General features: G+C 44.6%; 1 protein-coding gene across 12 annotated transcripts in view; it reads right to left on the bottom strand.

Annotated features, from left to right (window-relative positions):
- The window catches only part of LOC110486907 (trinucleotide repeat-containing gene 6C protein), a 77,932-nt gene that overhangs the window by 53,859 nt on the left and 2,850 nt on the right, over positions 1 to 21,223 (bottom strand). For all 12 annotated transcript variants that reach the window (XM_090194111.1, XM_090194113.1, XM_090194115.1 and 9 more), the window contains exons 2-3: positions 9,363 to 9,465; positions 4,402 to 4,423 (exon numbers count right to left, since the gene is read on the bottom strand). In XM_090194111.1, the coding sequence (XP_090050237.1) occupies positions 4,402 to 4,423; positions 9,363 to 9,425 (85 nt within the window). In that variant the 5' untranslated portion in view covers positions 9,426 to 9,465. The remainder of the gene's footprint in view (positions 1 to 4,401; positions 4,424 to 9,362; positions 9,466 to 21,223) is intronic.

Raw genomic sequence — 21,223 nt, 5'->3', positions numbered from 1 at the left:
GCTCTAACCTAAACATACTCCTAGACAATATAGCATAAACAACTGAATGAATGCCCCCCTTGCCTCTGTTCAGTGATTGGCTAATATCCATCTTCACTGTATTCATTCTCATAGCGTTTAGCCGCTGAAGAGACAACATGACAGCGACGGCAGCGTGTGGAATAAATAAATTCCCTCCGGAATACACTGCCATTTATGGCTCTGCTGCGACACAAAGCGCTGGGTGTAATTAAGTCAATGTGAAACGGCAAATGAATCTTATGAAATGACAGCGTTGTGTCGCCGCAGATCTGGAATAACAATGTGATCTTATGGCGCTATGTAAATGTGGTGGCTGCAGCTCCGCCTGGAATGGATGCTGTGAGTATGTTCCCTCCGACTCCTCCTTAATCCATCCATCCATCAAGGTCTACCACAGACCTATCCATGCTAACAGAGTTACCGGGTATGTATCCCTATGTTACACTATCCCCTCATCATGCAGCGCCAGGGAGAAAATGCCTCCACATGGGTGATGGTCCAGTAGACAGGGAGGACTGGTGTCTGATGGGGTGGGGGCATGCTACCTGCCATAGACAGGAGAGATTCAGGCACAGCTGTGTAGTAACACTAGATGGTAGTGGTGGTAGAAACCAAGGCATGGTTGTGTTGTAACACTAGATGGTAGTGGTGGTAGAAACTAAGGCATGGTTGTGTTGTAACACTAGATGGTAGTGGTGGTAGAAACTAAGGCATGGTTGTGTTGTAACACTAGATAGTAGTGGTGGTAGAAACTAAGGCATGGTTGAGTTGTAACACTAGATAGTAGTGGTGGTAGAAACTAAGGCATGGTTGAGTTGTAACACTAGATAGTAGTGGTGGTAGAAACTAAGGCATGGTTGTGTTGTAACACTAGATGGTAGTGGTGGTAAAAACGAAGGAATGGTTGTGTTGTAACACTAGATGGTAGCGGTGGTAGAAACTAAGGCATGGTTGTGTTGTAACCCTGGATGGTAGTGGTAGAATACCTCTCTCTCTATAGAGACAGAGAAATGGCTATGAACCAGAACTGCATGGAGAGAGGCTGATGAGCTGTAACTAGGCCACAGCCAGGAAGACACTGTAGAGAGGTAGGAGACAATCACCAAAGGCAATACGTGCTGCTTTCACGCTAGGGACTGGCTGATGGAAACCATACATTTACAGTGGGGCAAAAAAGTATTTAGTCAGCCACCAATTGTGCAAGTTCTCCCACTTAAAAAGATGAGAGAGTCCTGTAATTTTCATCATAGGTACACTTCACCTATGACAGACAAAATTAGATTTTTTTTCTCCAGAAAATCACATTGTAGGATTTTATTTGCAAATTATGGTGGAAATAAGTATTTGGTCAAAAACAAAAGTTTCTCAATACTTTGTTATATACCCTTTGTTGGCAATGACAAGGGTCAAATGACAGAGGTCAAGTCTTCACAAGGTTTTCACACACTGTTGCTGGTATTTTGGCCCATTCCTCCATGCAGATCTCCTCTAGAGCAGTGATGTTTTGGGGCTGTTGCTGGGCAACACGGACTTTCAACTCCCTCCAAAGATTTTCTATGGGGTTGAGATCTGGAGACTGGCTAGGCCACTCCAGGACCTTGAAATGCTTCTTACGAAGCCACTCTTTCATTGCCCGGGCGGTGTGTTTGGGATCATTGTCATGCTGAAAGACCCAGCCACATTTCATCTTCAATGCCCTTGCTGATGGAAGGAGGTTTTCACTCAAAATCTCACGATACATGGCCCCATTCATTCTTTCCTTTCCACGGATCAGTCGTCTTGGTCCCTTTGCAGAAAAACAGCCCCAAAGCATGATGTTTCCACCCCCATGCTTCACAGTAGGTATGGTGTTCTTTGGATGCAACTCAGCATTCTTTGTCCTCCAAACACAACAAGTTGAGTTTTTACCAAAAAGGTCTATTTTGGTTTCATCTGACCAAATGACATTCTCCCAATCTTCTTCTGGATCATCCAAATGCTCTCTAGCAAACTTCAGACGGGCCTGGACATGTACTGGCTTAAGCAGGGGGACACGTCTGGCACTGCAGGATTTGAGTCCCTGGCGGCGTAGTGTGTTACTGATGGTAGGCTTTGTTACTTTGGTCCCAGCTCTCTGCCGGTCATTCACTAGGTCCCCCCGTGTGGTTCTGGGATTTTTGCTCACCGTTCTTCTGATCATTTTGACCCCACGGGGTGAGATCTTGCGTGGAGCCCCAGATCGAGGGAGATTATCAGTGGTCTTGTATGTCTTCCATTTCCTAATAATTGCTCCCACAGTTGATTTAATCAAACCAAGCTGCTTACCTATTGCAGATTCAGTCTTCCCAGCCTGGTGCAGGTCTACAATTTTGTTTCTGGTGTCCTTTGACAGCTCTTTGGTCTTGGCCATAGTGGAGTTTGGAGTGTGACTGTTTGAGGTTGTGGACAGGTGTCTTTTATACTGATAGCAAGTTCAAACAGGTGCCATTAATACAGGTAACGAGTGGAGGACAGAGGAGCCTCCTTAAGAAGAAGTTATAGGTCTGTGCGAGTCAGAAATCGTGCTTGTTTGTAGGTGACCAAATACTTATTTTCCACCACAATTTGCAAATAAATTCATTAAAAATCCTACAATGTGATTTTCTGGATTTTGTTTCTCATTTTGTCTGTCATAGTTGAAGTGTACCTATGATGAAAATTGCAGGCCTCATCTTATTAAGTGGGAGAACGTGCACAATTGGTGGCTGACTAAATACTTTTTTGCCCCACTGTATCTGTTATTTTACCAGGTACGTTGACTGAGAACACGTTCTCATTTACAGCAACGACCTGGGGAATAGTTACAGGGGAGAGGAGGGGGATGAATGAGCCAATTGTAAACATAAGGACACGTGTGTCTGTGTGTACTTGTCAACTTTTCTATGTGACAATCTAGACCCCTTTAAACTAACCTCTGGACTTCAAAGCCAGTTCCACTGTGTTTTTTCATTGTTTCCCTCTAATCAGGGACTGATTTTGACCCGGGACACCAGGTGTGTGCAATTAATTATCAGGTAGAACAGGAAACCAGCAGGCGACAGACCTCGTAGGGTAGGAGTTGAATATCCCTGGTTTATACAGATGCACATGTGATTGTACTAATGTATTCATAAAAGTCTGTTGACCTATGCATTGATATAATTGTGTTTGTATGAGTGCCTATACTACATACACAGTCCCAGTGGAGGTCGGTAAGGCAGAGGGAACTTATTTATATGAATGTACTGTATGCCTTAGCCATGTGGGTACACATGTGCCTTTTATGTTGATCTCGATGCGCACTGCTTACTGTATGTGTAAACTGTAGACAGGAAACGAGTGTGTTCTCTCTCACTTTCACACAATACTCTCTGTTTCTTTCCAGTACTTTGTTCCTGCAGTCTCTTTCCTTCAGACCCTTTCTTTCACTTTTGTCATTTCCTTCTCAGGAATATGTTTGTGACAAGCCAGGTGAATTTCCTTCTGCCTTTTTCACCCCACTCTCTCTATTCCTCCATCCACCCCCACATATATTCTCCTCCTCCCTCCATCAGACCCAGGTTGAGCCTCCCCATTCCAACCACAGTAGAAAAGTGCAGTATTACACTGGTGGCCTCTCCCTGCCTGTTGTTACCCCTATCCTGCACTTTCACACTGACCCTGCTCTCCTCAACAGTCAACACCACATTCTAATGTGTCACAGCCAGCTTTCAGGGGACTTTTCAGCCATACATGGCTTGGTGGAAACATGCTAACCAAGAAAACTAACCCAGATTACTGCTAACTGGATGGAAACAGGCTAACAAAGCTAACTGGATGGAAACAGGCTAACAAAGCTAACTAACCCAGATTACTGCTCATTATTGCAGCTCAGCAGCACAGACAGGCTCCAGTAAATGCAGCCCTGCAGCCTACTATACCCTGTAGGGTTATTACACTAAGATGTCCCTTCCTCATCTTGACCTTTAAACCCCCCACTTCCCCAACCTCCTGTTAAGTGCTAGAAGGCCGTTACAGGACCATTAACGGATGCCCTAATGAGCTTTCCTAGAGACTTTCTCTCAAAACATAAGCCCCTCCCGGCCCCATCTGGCCAGTCACACCACATAACAGGTCCTCTCCCTCTCGCCAGTCCTTCTCTCTCGCTCATTAAGAGCTTTGGCACAGAGGGCAGTGAGAGGATGTGTTCTATCTACAGTGCTCTGGGTTCAATTCACTTCAAAACCCTGCCAGCTAAGTGCACACTGTGCATACTCTCACTTTCTCTGTTGCTCCGACTGTCATTCTCCCTCCATCCCCCTCTCTTTTCAATCAGTCAGTCAGTCTAAGGTAATAGGAGGTAGGAGTGGTTGCAGAATGTTGGAAAAGATGAGAACAACACACCTTTGGTTTTCTGTTCAGTGACCTGGAAAGAAAGAGGAAGAACATATTAGCAACAGATTTTTTTAAAGAGTTCACAAAAAAAAACCAAGTACAAGGGACTACAGATGAAAATGAGCTGGCTGGATAAAACTGCCACATTTATTGAAATGTTGATGTGTAGGCCTATTGTCCCTGTCAAATACACATAATGAAGAAAGGAGTCCTAACTGAAGTATGTGTTTTACGTCAATATTTAAAGCAACAGACAATCAATAGGTCTCCTCTCTCGGAGTTAGCCTGCTAGCGTTAGCATGCTACTGGGTTGGCTGCCTGCACTTCAGTCTTGCTCTGACTGAAAGCCAGCCCATTCCATTGGAACAGAATGTTCAGGGAAATGTTCTTATTAGCCTATTATAATGCTACATGTTTTATGTTCATCCCTCCACCGGCTGAGCTTAGGGGCTTTTGCCTGGTGGGTCATGTGGATTAGTTAGCCAGAAAGTGAAATAAGAGGCAGACAACACACACACAGGTACAGTGGCGTATGCAGGAACACACACACACGCTGGCCAGCTCCCCCCTTCAGCTCTGCTTTCCTCAGCCTCACAGGAGGCTGCATGTGATAAAGAGAAGCAGCATGACACGTTAGCCTGTTTAGCCAACGGAGTGGAAAGGGATCACTTACTGACACGGTTCAGAGCAGAGGGAGAGAGGGAGCGAGGGAGGGAGGGTGAAAGAGGAGAGGAATAGAGCAGGGCACAGGGTAGAGGCTGATATCATCATCTTGCTTTGTGTAAAGCTACACCATTAAAAACAGGGGTTGGTGCTTGTATGAGGTAGTACCATAAAAACGCGGGTTGGTGCTAGAGGTCGACCGATTATGATTTTTCATGCCGATACCGATTATTGGAGGACCAAAAAAGTTTGATACCGATTAAATCGGCCGATTTTTATTTATATATATTTATAATAAATGACAATTACAACAATACTGAATGAACACTTAATATAATACATCAATAAAATAAATGTAGTCTCAAATAAATAATGAAACATGTTCAATTTGGTTTAAATAATGCAAAAAAGTGTTGGAGAAGTAAAAGTGCAATATGTGCCATGTAAAAAAGCTCACGTTTAAGTTCCTTGCTCAGAACATATGAAAGCTGGTGGTTCCTTTTAACATGAGTCTTCAATATTCCCAGGTAAGAAGTTTTAGGTTGTAGTTATTATAGGACTATTTCTCTCTATAGCATTTGTATTTCCTTTCATTGACTAGTGGATGTTCTAATAGGTACTTTAGTATTTCCAGCCTAATCTCTGGAGTTGATGGGCTTTAAGTCAAATAGCTGCTGGCAAATGCAGGAAAGTGCTGTTTGAATGAATGCATTCGAGCCTGCTGCTGCCTACCACCGCTCAGACAGACTGCTCTATCAAATCATAGACTTAATTGTAATATAATACCACACAGAAATACGAGCCTTAGGTCATTAATATGGTCAAATCCGGAAACTATCATTTTGAAAAACAAAATATATATTGTTTCAGTGAAATACAGAACTGTTCTGTATTTTATAGAACGAGTGGCAACCCTAAGTCTAAATATTGCTGTTACATTGCACAACCTTCAATGTTATAATTATGTACAATTCTGGCAAATTAATCACGGTCTTTGTTAGGAAGAAATGGTCTTCACACAGTTCGCAATGAGCCAGGCGGCCCAAACTTCTGCATATACCCTGACTCTGTTGCACAGAACGCAAGAGAAATGACAATTTCCCTAGTTAAAAGAAATTCATGTTAGCAGGCAATATTAACTATATATGCAGGTTTAAAAATATATACTTGTATTGATTGGTGCAACGACAGGGCTTTTTTTGCGAATGCGCTTGTTAAAAACACCCGTTTGGCGAAGTAGGCTGTGATTCAATGATATATTAACAGGCACCGCATCGATTATATGCAACGCAGGACAAGCTAGTTAAACTAGTAATATCATCAACCATGTGTAGTTAACTAGTGATTATGTTAAGATTTATTGTTTTTTATAAGATACGTTTAATGCTAGCTAGCAACTTACCTTGGCTCCTTGCTGCACTCACATAACAGGTAGTCAGCCTGCCACGCAGTGTCCTCCTGGAGTGCAATGTAATCGGCCAGAATGGGTGTCAAAAAACGCCAATTGCCGATTGTTATGAAAACTTGAAATCGGCCCAAATTAAAAATCGGCAATTTCGATTAATCAGTCGACCTCTAGTTGGTGCTGTATGAGGTAGTATGATAGAAACGGGGATTGGTGCTGTATGAGGTAGCATGATAAAAACGGGGGTTGGTGCTGTATGAGGTAGTATGATAAAAACAGGGGTTGGTGCTGTATGAGGTAGTATGATAGAAACGGGGATTGGTGCTGTATGAGGTAGTATGATAGAAACGGGGATTGGTGCTGTATGAGGTAGCATGATAAAAACGGGGGTTGGTGCTGTATGAGGTAGTATGATAGAAACGGGGGTTGGTGCTGTATGAGGTAGTATGATAGAAACGGGGGTTGGTGCTGTATGAGGTAGTATGATAAAAACAGGGGTTGGTGCTGTATGAGGTAGTATGATAGAAACAGGGGTTGGTGCTGTATGAGGTAGTATGATAGAAACAGGGGTTGGTGCTGTATGAGGTAGTATGATAGAAACAGGGGTTGGTGCTGTATGAGGTAGTATGATAGAAACAGGGGTTGGTGCTGTATGAGGTAGTATGATAGAAACAGGGGTTGGCGCTGTATGAGGTAGTATGATAGAAACAGGGGTTGGTGCTGTATGAGGTAGTATGATAGAAACAGGGGTTGGTGCTGTATGAGGTAGTATGATAGAAACAGGGGTTGGTGCTGTATGAGGTAGTATGATAAAAACAGGGGTTGGTGCTGTATGAGGTAGTATGATAAAAACAGGGGTTGGTGCTGTATGAGGTAGTATGATAGAAACGGGGATTGGTGCTGTATGAGGTAGCATGATAAAAACGGGGGTTGGTGCTGTATGAGGTAGTATGATAGAAACGGGGGTTGGTGCTGTATGAGGTAGTATGATAGAAACGGGGGTTGGTGCTGTATGAGGTAGTATGATAAAAACAGGGGTTGGTGCTGTATGAGGTAGTATGATAGAAACGGGGGTTGGTGCTGTATGAGGTAGTATGATAGAAACGGGAGTTGGTGCTGTATGAGGTAGTATGATAGAAACAGGGGTTGGTGCTGTATGAGGTAGTATGATAGAAACAGGGGTTGGCGCTGTATGAGGTAGTATGATAAAAACAGGGGTTGGTGCTGTATGAGGTAGTATGATAGAAACAGGGGTTGGTGCTGTATGAGGTAGTATGATAAAAACAGGGGTTGGTGCTGTATGAGGTAGTATGATAGAAACAGGGGTTGGTGCTGTATGAGGTAGTATGATAGAAACGGGGATTGGTGCTGTATGAGGTAGTATGATAGAAACGGGGGTTGGTGCTGTATGAGGTAGTATGATAGAAACGGGGATTGGTGCTGTATGAGGTAGTATGATAGAAACAGGGGTTGGTGCTTTATGAGGTAGTATGATAGAAACGGGGATTGGTGCTGTATGAGGTAGTATGATAGAAACGGGGGTTGGTGCTGTATGAGGTAGTATGATAAAAACGGGGTTGGTGCTGTATGAGGTAGTATGATAGAAACGGGGATTGGTGCTGTATGAGGTAGTATGATAGAAACGGGGATTGGTGCTGTATGAGGTAGCATGATAAAAACGGGGGTTGGTGCTGTATGAGGTAGTATGATAGAAACGGGGGTTGGTGCTGTATGAGGTAGTATGATAGAAACGGGGGTTGGTGCTGTATGAGGTAGTATGATAAAAACAGGGGTTGGTGCTGTATGAGGTAGTATGATAGAAACAGGGGTTGGTGCTGTATGAGGTAGTATGATAGAAACAGGGGTTGGTGCTGTATGAGGTAGTATGATAAAAACAGGGGTTGGTGCTGTATGAGGTAGTATGATAGAAACGGGGGTTGGTGCTGTATGAGGTAGTATGATAGAAACGGGGGTTGGTGCTGTATGAGGTAGTATGATAGAAACAGGGGTTGGTGCTGTATGAGGTAGTATGATAGAAACAGGGGTTGGTGCTGTATGAGGTAGTATGATAAAAACAGGGGTTGGCGCTGTATGAGGTAGTATGATAGAAACAGGGGTTGGTGCTGTATGAGGTAGTATGATAGAAACAGGGGTTGGTGCTGTATGAGGTAGTATGATAGAAACAGGGGTTGGTGCTGTATGAGGTAGTATGATAAAAACAGGGGTTGGTGCTGTATGAGGTAGTATGATAAAAACAGGGGTTGGTGCTGTATGAGGTAGTATGATAGAAACGGGGATTGGTGCTGTATGAGGTAGCATGATAAAAACGGGGGTTGGTGCTGTATGAGGTAGTATGATAGAAACGGGGGTTGGTGCTGTATGAGGTAGTATGATAGAAACGGGGGTTGGTGCTGTATGAGGTAGTATGATAAAAACAGGGGTTGGTGCTGTATGAGGTAGTATGATAGAAACGGGGGTTGGTGCTGTATGAGGTAGTATGATAGAAACGGGGGTTGGTGCTGTATGAGGTAGTATGATAGAAACAGGGGTTGGTGCTGTATGAGGTAGTATGATAGAAACAGGGGTTGGCGCTGTATGAGGTAGTATGATAAAAACAGGGGTTGGTGCTGTATGAGGTAGTATGATAGAAACAGGGGTTGGTGCTGTATGAGGTAGTATGATAAAAACAGGGGTTGGTGCTGTATGAGGTAGTATGATAGAAACAGGGGTTGGTGCTGTATGAGGTAGTATGATAGAAACGGGGATTGGTGCTGTATGAGGTAGTATGATAGAAACGGGGGTTGGTGCTGTATGAGGTAGTATGATAGAAACGGGGATTGGTGCTGTATGAGGTAGTATGATAGAAGTGTGTCCAAACAACAAGAACCATATGACGTCACACCTTTTTCTGAGCAGCTTCCTTCTTTTTCTTTTCTTCTTGCTTTCTCTTTTTCTTTTCTTCCATCAAATGGTTCTGGTCTCGTGTTCCCTGCTTCTTCTCTCGGCTGGAACAGAGGATCAAAAGACAGACGTGTTTTACAACGCGGTTGCTGGCGAGGTGAGGACTGTCTGCACGTGAACACCTGGAATCCTCCCATGAATTCCATTCTGAAGCAGAGTTATAACTACTCACTGCAGCTCTTTGCTGAGGGAATGTACAGACAATAGAAACACCATTAACAGATTGACCTGCGTGTGTGTGTGGCTTGGGTTGTATTGGCTCGGGTTGACTTGTGTGGATGACTTGTGTGGTCTGGAATTTATTAGGAGGCATTGTGGTGCTGGTGGAGGCCAGAGCTGTGGTCCTCTTAGTGTTACTGAAACCCTTGATATGAGGCCCCATTCTTCAATCCCCAGACATCCAGCCAGTACCTACCGCCATCTCCAAGACAACCCAGACTCAGTAGGCTGAGTAAGGCTGCATCTCACCCTGTTATTCACCATACAGTGCACTGCTTTTGACCGGCTGCCTGACATCTCTATGACCAGTATTGAATGACCCAGGTAAAGTGAGGCACAGCCAAACTCAGTACTAGCTGCCACTCCCCAGATCCCTCAGAGTACTGCATCTTACCTGGTAGGGACCCAGCTCTCAGAGACAAATGCCTGCCAAGCCTCCACTCCACACACATGCTCCAAAGCCATTAAAAAAACACACAAAATCAACCTGACATTTCCACATCCTTTCACGAGCAGCAAGCTGTTCCAGAGGAGAGTTGGGTAGCCAGCGTCCCAAATGGCACCCTATTCCCTACATTGTCCACTACTTTTGACCAGAGCACTATATTAGGGAATAGGGTGCCATTTGGGATGCAGACCGATCCTATATTTAGCCTTAATAAGCCTAGGCCTTTCCTCTTTTCACTTAAAAAGCTCCAGCATTTAAGGACAGAGATGGGAGAATAATAACTGCATGGAAAAATACATAAATTGGAATCCGGTTTCCTTGAACCAGAGATGAGAAATGGCATCTAAAAATGTAAGCCAAGCATGTGCTGCAATGCCGTGCCATCGCCTGGCAACAAGAGCTCCCGAGGCCTGATGAGTGTGCAGCCAGGTGGAGAGGTGGTGGATGTTGGCCCTTAAGCACTGATCCAGAGTCAGTTAGGTTTTTAGGCCGCTGCACAGTGCACTGCATATTAGTCACCCGTCTTCGGGGCATCAGGTTTGACACAGTCTCTAGAAAGACCAAATTTGATTAGTTATTTTTTTTAATTTAAACTAGGCAAGTCAATTAAGAACAAATTCTTATTTACAATGACGGCCAACCCCGGCCAAACCCGGATGACGCTGGGACAATTGTGCGCCGCCCTATAGGACTCCCAATCACAGACGGTTGGGATACAGCCTGGAATCGAACCAGTGTCTGTAGTGACGCGTCTAGCACTGAGATGCAGTGCCTTAGACCACCGCCCCACTCGGGAGCCCAAATCAGATGTGTTTTTGTTGGAATTCAACATGTCTGAGGGAGAAGGTTTGAGAAAAATGCCTAGCCTATAAAAACACAACTACCATAACCAACACAGTCTGCTCCCCTTCTTCCATTAGGATACAATATAAACAGAAGGCAAAGAAGCAGGCTGAAGCACAATAAGGCAAGTCTACCACAGACTTCAATACAACATAAGGAGGCGCAGTTGCTCACGCAGACAATTAGCAACTAAGCTAAAACAACTGACCTGATAATAGTAACGTGTGTAGGCTGGTGAATGTCTCAAAGAAATCGCACACAAAAAACGCTGTATCTCACATATCCACGTAGCCATGCACTGATTGGCCAGCCGACGGGCTAATCAGCCAATCTCGGGGGCTAATCTCGGCTTTGGTCCTCTTAACACTTCACCGGGAGTTACCTCACAGCATGGGCCACAGACTAGCTTGGAACAGAGCTGAGTGCTCCATGTAGCTCCATGTGTTAAGTGGAAAACTGTTGACTAGCCATAAGCCGCTGCAGCGTTCTCCATGTTGGCCTGTTTGGTTCCAAAGAGCAGCAGCAGGAAAGAACAGAGCTATTAATAGGCAACTCCTACTGTCTGGCTGTTTTTAGGGTTGAAGACCTGAGATTATGTGGATGGAAATTTGCCTCAGAACTCCGATGTGCTTCCATATCACGGCTAACCCATTAGATCCATAAATATTTATTTTTGTGGGGCCCACAGCCCAGCTATTAAGCCTAGCTACAGCTGATGGCTAAATATAGCCACGGTCTCCATTCAACATTGATGCACCATGCTAGTGTCACATAGTATCAGAGGAATGGAGTGATGGCCCAGCTGATCTAAACTGCTGTCTGTCTAGGCACAGGCTGAGCCGGAAAACATAGACTTAGGCTACACATACTGGAAACTGTCCAGATTCATTTCTGTTCGGGATCAGTTGGTCCTTGTGCAAGACAACTCTGGTAAAAGGACCGTGAAACAAGGACTTTCATTTTTTTTAAACCAAATATTACGATTGCAATTTGACGTGGAACAAAGATCAAATCAGTTGGATGAACTGCCGGAATCATAGAAAGAGAATGACTTATTTAAGAAGGGAAGTTGAAAGCAGCATCGTTCTTGTTTGGAACAATCGGTTGACTGCATTTCACCCAACAGAACAGCATGCAAACATATAGTAACTAACAGCGAGGAGGAGGAACGGTGCTGCTTGGTGTGTGGGGGAAGCCACTGCAAGAGGAACTATAAAAACATATAGTAACTAACAGCGAGGAGGAGGAACGGTGCTGCTTGGTGTGGGGAGGAAGCCACTGCAAGAGGAAAATAACGATAAAAACATATAGTAACTAACAGCGAGGAGGAGGAGGAACGGTGCTGCTTGGTGTGTGGGGGAAGCCACTGCAAGAGGAAAATAACTATAAAAACATATAGTAACTAACAGCGAGGAGGAGGAACGGTGCTGCTTGGTGTGTGGGGGAAGCCACTGCAAGAGGAAAATAACTATAAAAACATATAGTAACTAACAGCAAGGAGGAGGAACGGTGCTGCTTGGTGTGGGGGGGAAGCCACTGCAAGAGGAAAATAACTATAAAAACATATAGTAACTAACAGCGAGGAGGAGGAGGAACGGTGCTGCTTGGTGTGGGGGAAGCCACTGCAAGAGGAAAATAACTATAAAAACATATAGTAACTAACAGCGAGGAGGAGGAACGGTGCTGCTTGGTGTGGGGGGAAGCCACTGCAAGAGGAAAATAACTATAAAAACATATAGTAACTAACAGCGAGGAGGAGGAACGGTGCTGCTTGGTGTGTGGGAGAAGCCACTGCAAGAGGAAAATAACTATAAAAACATATAGTAACTAACAGCGAGGAGGAGGAACGGTGCTGCTTGGTGTGTGGGGGAAGCCACTGCAAGAGGAAAATAACTATAAAAACATATAGTAACTAACAGCGAGGAGAAGGAGGAACGGTGCTGCTTGGTGTGTGGGGGAAGCCACTGCAAGAGGAAAATAACTATAAAAACATATAGTAACTAACAGCGAGGAGGAGGAACGGTGCTGCTTGGTGTGGGGGAAGCCACTGCAAGAGGAAAATAACTATAAAAACATATAGTAACTAACAGCGAGGAGGAGGAGGAACGGTGCTGCTTGGTGTGTGGGGGAAGCCACTGCAAGAGGAAAATAACTATAAAAACATATAGTAACTAACAGCGAGGAGGAGGAGGAACGGTGCTGCTTGGTGTGTGGGGGAAGCCACTGCAAGAGGAAAATAACTATAAAAACATATAGTAACTAACAGCAAGGAGGAGGAACGGTGCTGCTTGGTGTGGGGGAAGCCACTGCAAGAGGAAAATAACTATAAAAACATATAGTAACTAACAGCGAGGAGGAGGAACGGTGCTGCTTGGTGTGGGGGAAGCCACTGCAAGAGGAAAATAACTATAAAAACATATAGTAACTAACAGCGAGGAGGAGGAGGAACGGTGCTGCTTGGTGTGGGGGGGAAGCCACTGCAAGAGGAAAATAACTATAAAAACATATAGTAACTAACAGCGAGGAGGAGGAGGAACGGTGCTGCTTGGTGTGGGGGAAGCCACTGCAAGAGGAAAATAACTATAAAAACATATAGTAACTAACAGCAAGGAGGAGGAACGGTGCTGCTTGGTGTGGGGGAAGCCACTGCAAGAGGAAAATAACTATAAAAACATATAGTAACTAACAGCGAGGAGGAGGAGGAACGGTGCTGCTTGGTGTGGGGGGGAAGCCACTGCAAGAGGAAAATAACTATAAAAGCATATAGTAACTAACAGCGAGGAGGAGGAGGAACGGTGCTGCTTGGTGTGGGGGGGAAGCCACTGCAAGAGGAAAATAACTATAAAAGCATATAGTAACTAACAGCGAGGAGGAGGAGGAACGGTGCTGCTTGGTGTGGGGGGGAAGCCACTGCAAGAGGAAAATAACTATAAAAACATATAGTAACTAACAGCAAGGAGGAGGAACGGTGCTGCTTGGTGTGGGGGGGAAGCCACTGCAAGAGGAAAATAACTATAAAAACATATAGTAACTAACAGCGAGGAGGAGGAGGAACGGTGCTGCTTGGTGTGGGGGGGAAGCCACTGCAAGAGGAAAATAACTATAAAAACATATAGTAACTAACAGCAAGGAGGAGGAACGGTGCTGCTTGGTGTGGGGGGGAAGCCACTGCAAGAGGAAAATAACTATAAAAACATATAGTAACTAACAGCGAGGAGGAGGAGGAACGGTGCTGCTTGGTGTGGGGGGGAAGCCACTGCAAGAGGAAAATAACTATAAAAACATATAGTAACTAACAGCGAGGAGGAGGAGGAACGGTGCTGCTTGGTGTGGGGGGGAAGCCACTGCAAGAGGAAAATAACTATAAAAACATATAGTAACTAACAGCGAGGAGGAGGAACGGTGCTGCTTGGTGTGTGGGGGAAGCCACTGCAAGAGGAAAATAACTATAAAAACATATAGTAACTAACAGCGAGGAGGAGGAGGAACGGTGCTGCTTGGTGTGGGGGAAGCCACTGCAAGAGGAAAATAACTATAAAAACATATAGTAACTAACAGCGAGGAGGAGGAACGGTGCTGCTTGGTGTGGGGGGGAAGCCACTGCAAGAGGAAAATAACTATAAAAACGTCCGTTACACTGGGCTGAGATGCCTTTCAAAATATCCATATTGCAATTTCAATGTGAATCTGATTAATTGTGCAGCCCTAGTGTGTGTGTGTGTGTGTGTGTGTATGTGTGTGTGTGTGCGCGTGTGAGAGAGCGTGCGTGGTCTAGGGAGGTGGATCCCCAAGAAATGCCAAAATAAGGTACCTAAATGAGAGAAACGTTGAAGAAAATGAGTTGTTTTGACTGTGAGAGGGTTGAATGACTGACATGGACATTGATGCAGTGCCAGCCAGCAGTCAGTTTGGAGCAGGAAGACAGTGATTGATAAGCTAAACGTACAGCCTTGAGCTTGATGCTGCTTCTTGAGGTGCTGGAGGATAGAACCACTAAAACACAACAAGAGGATTAGAGAGGTGATGTCTATTAAACCAGACTGCTTCTGGGAACAAAGGCGGACAAAAGGCAATCAGAGAGAGGGTAGAGGAAGGACCGTACAATAAAGAGGGTAATGGTATGATGGGGTGGGAAGGTGGGAAGGGGGGGAGGTGGGGGTGCAGGTTGCTTTTGATATCCACACTCTGGTGTATGTGAGAACACATACAAGGAAGGGGGGAGGTGGTGGGTGTATGTGAGAACACATCCAAGGAAGGGGGAGGTGGTGGGTGTGTGAGAACACATACAAGGAAGGGGGAGGTGGTGGGTGTGAGAACACATACAAGGAAGGGGGAGGTGGTGGGTGTATGTGAGAACACATACAAGGAAGGGGGAGGTGGTGGGTGTGAGAACACATACAAGGAAGGGGGAGGTGGTGGGTGTATGTGAGAACACATACAAGGAAGGAGGGAGGTGGTGGGTGTGTGAGAACACATACAAGGAAGGGGGAGGTGGTGGGTGTGAGAACACATACAAGGAAGGGGGAGGTGGTGGGTGTATGTGAGAACACATACAAGGAAGGGGGGAGGTGGTGGGTGTGAGAACACATACAAGGAAGGGGGAGGTGGTGGGTGTGAGAACACATACAAGGAAGGGGGAGGTGGTGGGTGTGAGAACACATACAAGGAAGGGGGAGGTGGTGGGTGTGAGAACACATACAAGGAAGGGGGGAGGTGGTGGGTGTATGTGAGAACACATACAAGGAAGGGGGGAGGTGGTGGGTGTATGTGAGAACACATACAAGGAAGGGGGGAGGTGGTGGGTGTATTTGAGAACACATACAAGGAAGGGGGAGGTGGTGGGTGTATGTGAGAACACATACAAGGAAGGGGGGAGGTGGTGGGTGTATGTGAGAACACATACAAGGAAGGGGGGAGGTGGTGGGTGTATGTGAGAACACATACAAGGAAGGGGGGAGGTGGTGGGTGTGAGAACACATACAAGGAAGGGGGGAGGTGGTGGGTGTGAGAACACATACAAGGAAGGGGGGAGGTGGTGGGTGTGAGAACACATACAAGGAAGGGGGAGGTGGTGGGGGTATGTGAGAACACATACAAGGAAGGGGGAGGTGGTGGGTGTATGTGAGAACACATACAAGGAAGGGGGAGGTGGTGGGTGTATGTGAGAACACATACAAGGAAGGGGGAGGTGGTGGGTGTGAGAACACATACAAGGAAGGGGGAGGTGGTGGGTGTGTGTGAGAACACATACAAGGAAGGGGGGAGGTGGTGGGTGTGAGAACACATACAAGGAAGGGGGGAGGTGGTGGGTGTGAGAACACATACAAGGAAGGGGGAGGTGGTGGGTGTATGTGAGAACACATACAAGGAAGGGGGGAGGTGGTGGGTGTATGTGAGAACACACAAGGAAGGGGGAGGTGGTGGGTGTGAGAACACATACAAGGAAGGGGGGAGGTGGTGGGTGTGAGAACACATACAAGGAAGGGGGGAGGTGGTGGGTGTGAGAACACATACAAGGAAGGGGGAGGTGGTGGGTGTGAGAACACATACAAGGAAGGGGGGAGGTGGTGGGTGTATGTGAGAACACATACAAGGAAGGGGGAGGTGGTGGGTGTGAGAACACATACAAGGAAGGGGGAGGTGGTGGGTGTATGTGAGAACACATACAAGGAAGGGGGAGGTGGTGGGTGTGAGAACACATACAAGGAAGGGGGAGGTGGTGGGTATATGTGAGAACACATACAAGGAAGGGGGAGGTGGTGGGTGTATGTGAGAACACATACAAGGAAGGGGGGAGGTGGTGGGTGTATGTGAGAACACATACAAGGAAGGGGGGAGGTGGTGGGTGTATGTGAGAACACATACAAGGAAGGGGGGAGGTGGTGGGTGTATGTGAGAACACATACAAGGAAGGGGAGAGGTGGTGGGTGTGAGAACACATACAAGGAAGGGGGGAGGTGGTGGGTGTGAGAACACATACAAGGAAGGGGGGAGGTGGTGGGTGTGAGAACACATACAAGGAAGGGGGAGGTGGTGGGTGTATGTGAGAACACATACAAGGAAGGGGAGAGGTGGTGGGTGTGCGCTCGGTGGGGGGAAGGGGGCTTGCGACAGTCGATAGTCACTTGGCACAGAGCCAGGAATGCCAGCACTGCAAGACAAATAAGAGCGAGGCTGCTGAGCCCCTGGGAGAAGGGTTGCTTGCTCGCTAGCAACCGCAGCAGCCGCAATGGCGGAATCAGACTGCAGCCCCTCTGCTCGGCACGATCGTACATTAGGAAGACAGACCGCAACTTCCCAAAACACTCTGGAAAACGAGATCTGATGTGCCACATTGGAGCCCTTCGGCTATCCCAAAACACTGCTTAAAATTCTCCATCCATCTGCCAAACAAAGACAGTTAAATTAAAGAAATCTGGGAAACCAGGCTGGTATTCACAGCGGAATTTGAAAAAGGCTTTTGATAAAGTATGACTGGAATTTATACATAAAAGCTTGGAATATTTCCATTTTGGAGAATCTCTTATACAAATGGGTTCATTATATTTTATTTGGAATGGCAAGCCAGACAAAATTATAATGAATATTAATTTGGAGAGCATAAACGATTCAATAATAAATCTCACTAAAGGCTTCAATCATACAACAACTACACTTAAATTATACAACAACTACACTTTAATCATACAACAACTACACATAAATTCAAACTGGTTCTCTAGCAGCTTAGTAAGAATGGCTCACCCCATGTTCAAGAATGGCCTTTTCCCCCAATTACAACCGCTCTCTTCCTATTATTTGAAAATGAAATCTCCAAAATATGTCTATTTTTAAAACAAGCAATAGAAAGCTGGTTGCAATTTCAGTTTAATCCACCAGAAAAGACAGAACAAATATTACAACAAATACTATGGTTAAACTCAAATATACTAATTGATCAAAAAAATATAGAATTTGAAAATAAATTATAAAATTACAAATTATAGGACTAGTTGACTTGTCACACATGCAGCTAACACAAATGTCTTCTCAATCTAAAATTAAAACCAACTAATTGCAGCATTACCACAACAATGGAAAAAGCACTTGGAAGGGGAGAAGGTAAGGAACTTGTCTGTCGGCCCTGCATTAAATACCAAAATTTGTTTTGTTTTTTAAATGGTGATAAAAAGTATATCAGTTTCATTTCAGGACAACAACAAAGTGACCGCTGTGCCATATAGATTGCAAGATAGTTGAGAGGAGATTCTCGATGTACCGATTCCATGGCACATGGTTTATGAAATGATACGCAAAACTTTGGTTTTTCAATTTAAATTATACAAAATTCTTGCCAATTAAATGTTAAATGTCAATTACCAATTAAATGTTATATCAATGGGTGATACAACCATCCCAGCACTGCAGACTTTGCTGCGAAGAGAGAGAATCATTAGAGCACTTGTTTTGGTACTGTCAAATATGTAGCTTGTTTTTGGTTGCAGGTTCAGGAATGGCTGAAGAATTTACCTGGAGCCAACTCTGCAAATAGCACTGCTGGGTGATTTGAAATGTCATAGTCAATTAACCAATAACATAATAATAATCTGAACAAAAATGTTTCTTTAATTTACAATCTGTAGAAACTATGAGAAAAGAAAGGTTCAGAACATTTGTGAAACATCACATCTGAAAAATATATGGCAAATAGAAACTGGATGGTGTTCAGAGATAGATGGCAGGGGTTGATGGTAGCTGAAGGGTGGGACTTAAAATGACTAAATGTGGCTGTTCTCAGACGATCCCACAGGTGAAGAAGCCAGGTGTGGAGGTCCTGGGCGGTTACACGTGGTCTGCGGTTGTGAGGCCGATTGGACCTACTAACAAATTCTCTAAAACAACTTGAGGCAACAACTCGTGGACATTCCTGCAGTTAGTATGCCAATTGCACGCTCCCTAAACTTGAGACATATGTGGCATTGTTGTGTGTCAAAATTGCACTTTTTAGAGGGGCCTTATTGTAGCCAGCACAAGGTGCACCTATGTAACGATCATGCTGTTTAATCAGTTTCTTGATATGCCACACACGTCAAGTGGATGGATTATCATGGCAAAAGGAGAAAAGCTCACTAATAGGGATGTAAACGTTTTTGTCCACAAAATTGGAGAAATATGCTTTTTGTGCGTATGGAACATTTCCGGGATCTTTAATTTTAGCTCATGAAACAAACACGTATGTGTGTGAGAGAGAAGTATCTATACACACACACACACACACACACACACACACACACACCTACTCATTAAAGGGTTTTTCTTTATTTTTACTATTTTCTACATTGTAGAATAATAGTGAAGACATAAAAACTATGAAATAACACATTCAAATATATTTTATATTTGAGATTCTTCAAAGTAGCCACTCTTTGCCTTGATAACAGCATTGAGTAGGTGTGTCCAAACGTTTGAGTGGTACTGCATAAGGAAAGAGAAAAAACAACAACTGGGCAATAGATGATGATATTCCTCTAACATAGCGAAGATGATCTCCCGCTTCAAAGAACTAGAAGCTATTGTCTATGAAGTCATGCTAATGCTCTGGCCAGGAGATTTTTCAGATGCTACACTCTTCCTGGCACTCTTAGCAGGCCCCCAGAAATAAAAGCTATGGATAGGATCCAGCAGTTGAAGTTCCCGATGACTTTCATCCTCTCCGTCAGTAACCGGAGCAGCCGTTTCACGAGCCCGGTCAAACAACTTATTGCTCCAATAGATCACAGAACGTCCCCAACAAAATAACTTATTAGACTCCAATCACGTGGCACTTGCTCTGTTTCCACATTCATCTTCATAAAAAGCCATTATCCAGCAGGTGAAAGGGCCGTATGTGAAGGGAAACTCACGTAGCAAGAAGACTAAATTAAGACCGATCAACGTAATAAATGCCGTCTTTGTGCAGGGCTGGGCAGTCAGGAACAATTTTTACTGAAGCAGGTGAAGAAGAACTCCAGAACTTTGTGTAAATTCAATAAAAAACAACTTGCTAGACTTGCTGAAGGTCCAACTGATGAGCTAACTGCCATTAACATGTTCAATGGCCCACTTTGGCCAAGTAGCCTAGTCTGCATTTCTTAGTGTAATTAAAAATTATATATATATATATATATATATATATATATTATACTAAATATTTTTACATACAAGGCTAAAGGATATAAAGTCTATTTAAGTACTGACACTGGGCTTGAGAGGCCGTTAGAGAGTGGAATCAGTGGATGACTCACAAATTGGTCACCTCAAGTGGGCCTCTCTTCAGAAGTCTACGAAAGCAGAAAGCCAAGCCTTCAGTCAGACCTCAGGGGGACAAACCCTACTGTTCACTTCAAGGGCCTTTCAATAATCTCCCCTTTGCCTCATTTAGGTCTACTTGGAGAATGACAAGTGTTCTGCCCAAGAGCTCAGCCCCTCTGGGAGTGAACATGCGTTAGCAGAGAGAAAAGCCCCAGCGCCAGCTTCATGGCTCGTTAAACCTGGCCTAACGTTTACCAACATGGTGCCATTGAATGACTGCTGGCCGTAATAGGGCAAAAGACAACGATGACATTATAAAGGGAATGAGTTGTTTATAAGGAAACAGAAGGATTGTGCTTCAGAGGTCTAGTCTACATCTTATCAAAAGATATGGCGTCCATTCCGTTTCAGGTCTGGTAGCCTAGTTGGGAGGATGGGCGTCCATATCCATTCATGAATTCACTAGGATATCTTGGAGAATATCTCAAAGTGGGGGTTTCAGACTGTGATATTTCCATTGCCAGCTTGCACATCTCTTTGAATTTGCAGTTATAAAATCACTAGGACATCTCCCACTGAGATCGATGTTTAATCTAGAACAGAGAGATTCTAATAGTGGGTAGTGGGGAGAAAATCTTCCAGTGTGGTTCCTTCCCAAACTGATATTTCCCTTGCAAGTCTGCACAACTTTACGAATTTGCAATTCAGTGTGTGAGCTGAACGCAAACGACAACCTATTGCAAGGCTATCTGTCAAATCAAACAGACTGGCTGTTGACTTCTTAGTTACACTAACATATGAAACCCACAACAAAGAATGAAAAGGTCCACTCTTTAGATCATCAACAAAAAGATGTTTAATAGAGTTGAGCTAATGACTAGTTAGCGACAGAACCTGCTGGGTGTTGGAGGTATTCAGAATCAGATTAAGTGATTCATGTGAAGAGGCTGTGGATCAAGGCTTTTCCTCACTTAGGCATACACTATACTTCATATTCAGCCTAGTACATCCACTTGTATGGC

Source organism: Oncorhynchus mykiss, chromosome 12 (assembly GCF_057628025.1).
Source record: "Oncorhynchus mykiss isolate SJ-2025 chromosome 12, ASM5762802v1, whole genome shotgun sequence".
NCBI classification, from domain to species: Eukaryota; Metazoa; Chordata; class Actinopteri; order Salmoniformes; family Salmonidae; genus Oncorhynchus; species Oncorhynchus mykiss.
Note: the sequence above shows the minus strand (reverse complement) of the source record. Positions and strands in the feature narration are given on the sequence as shown.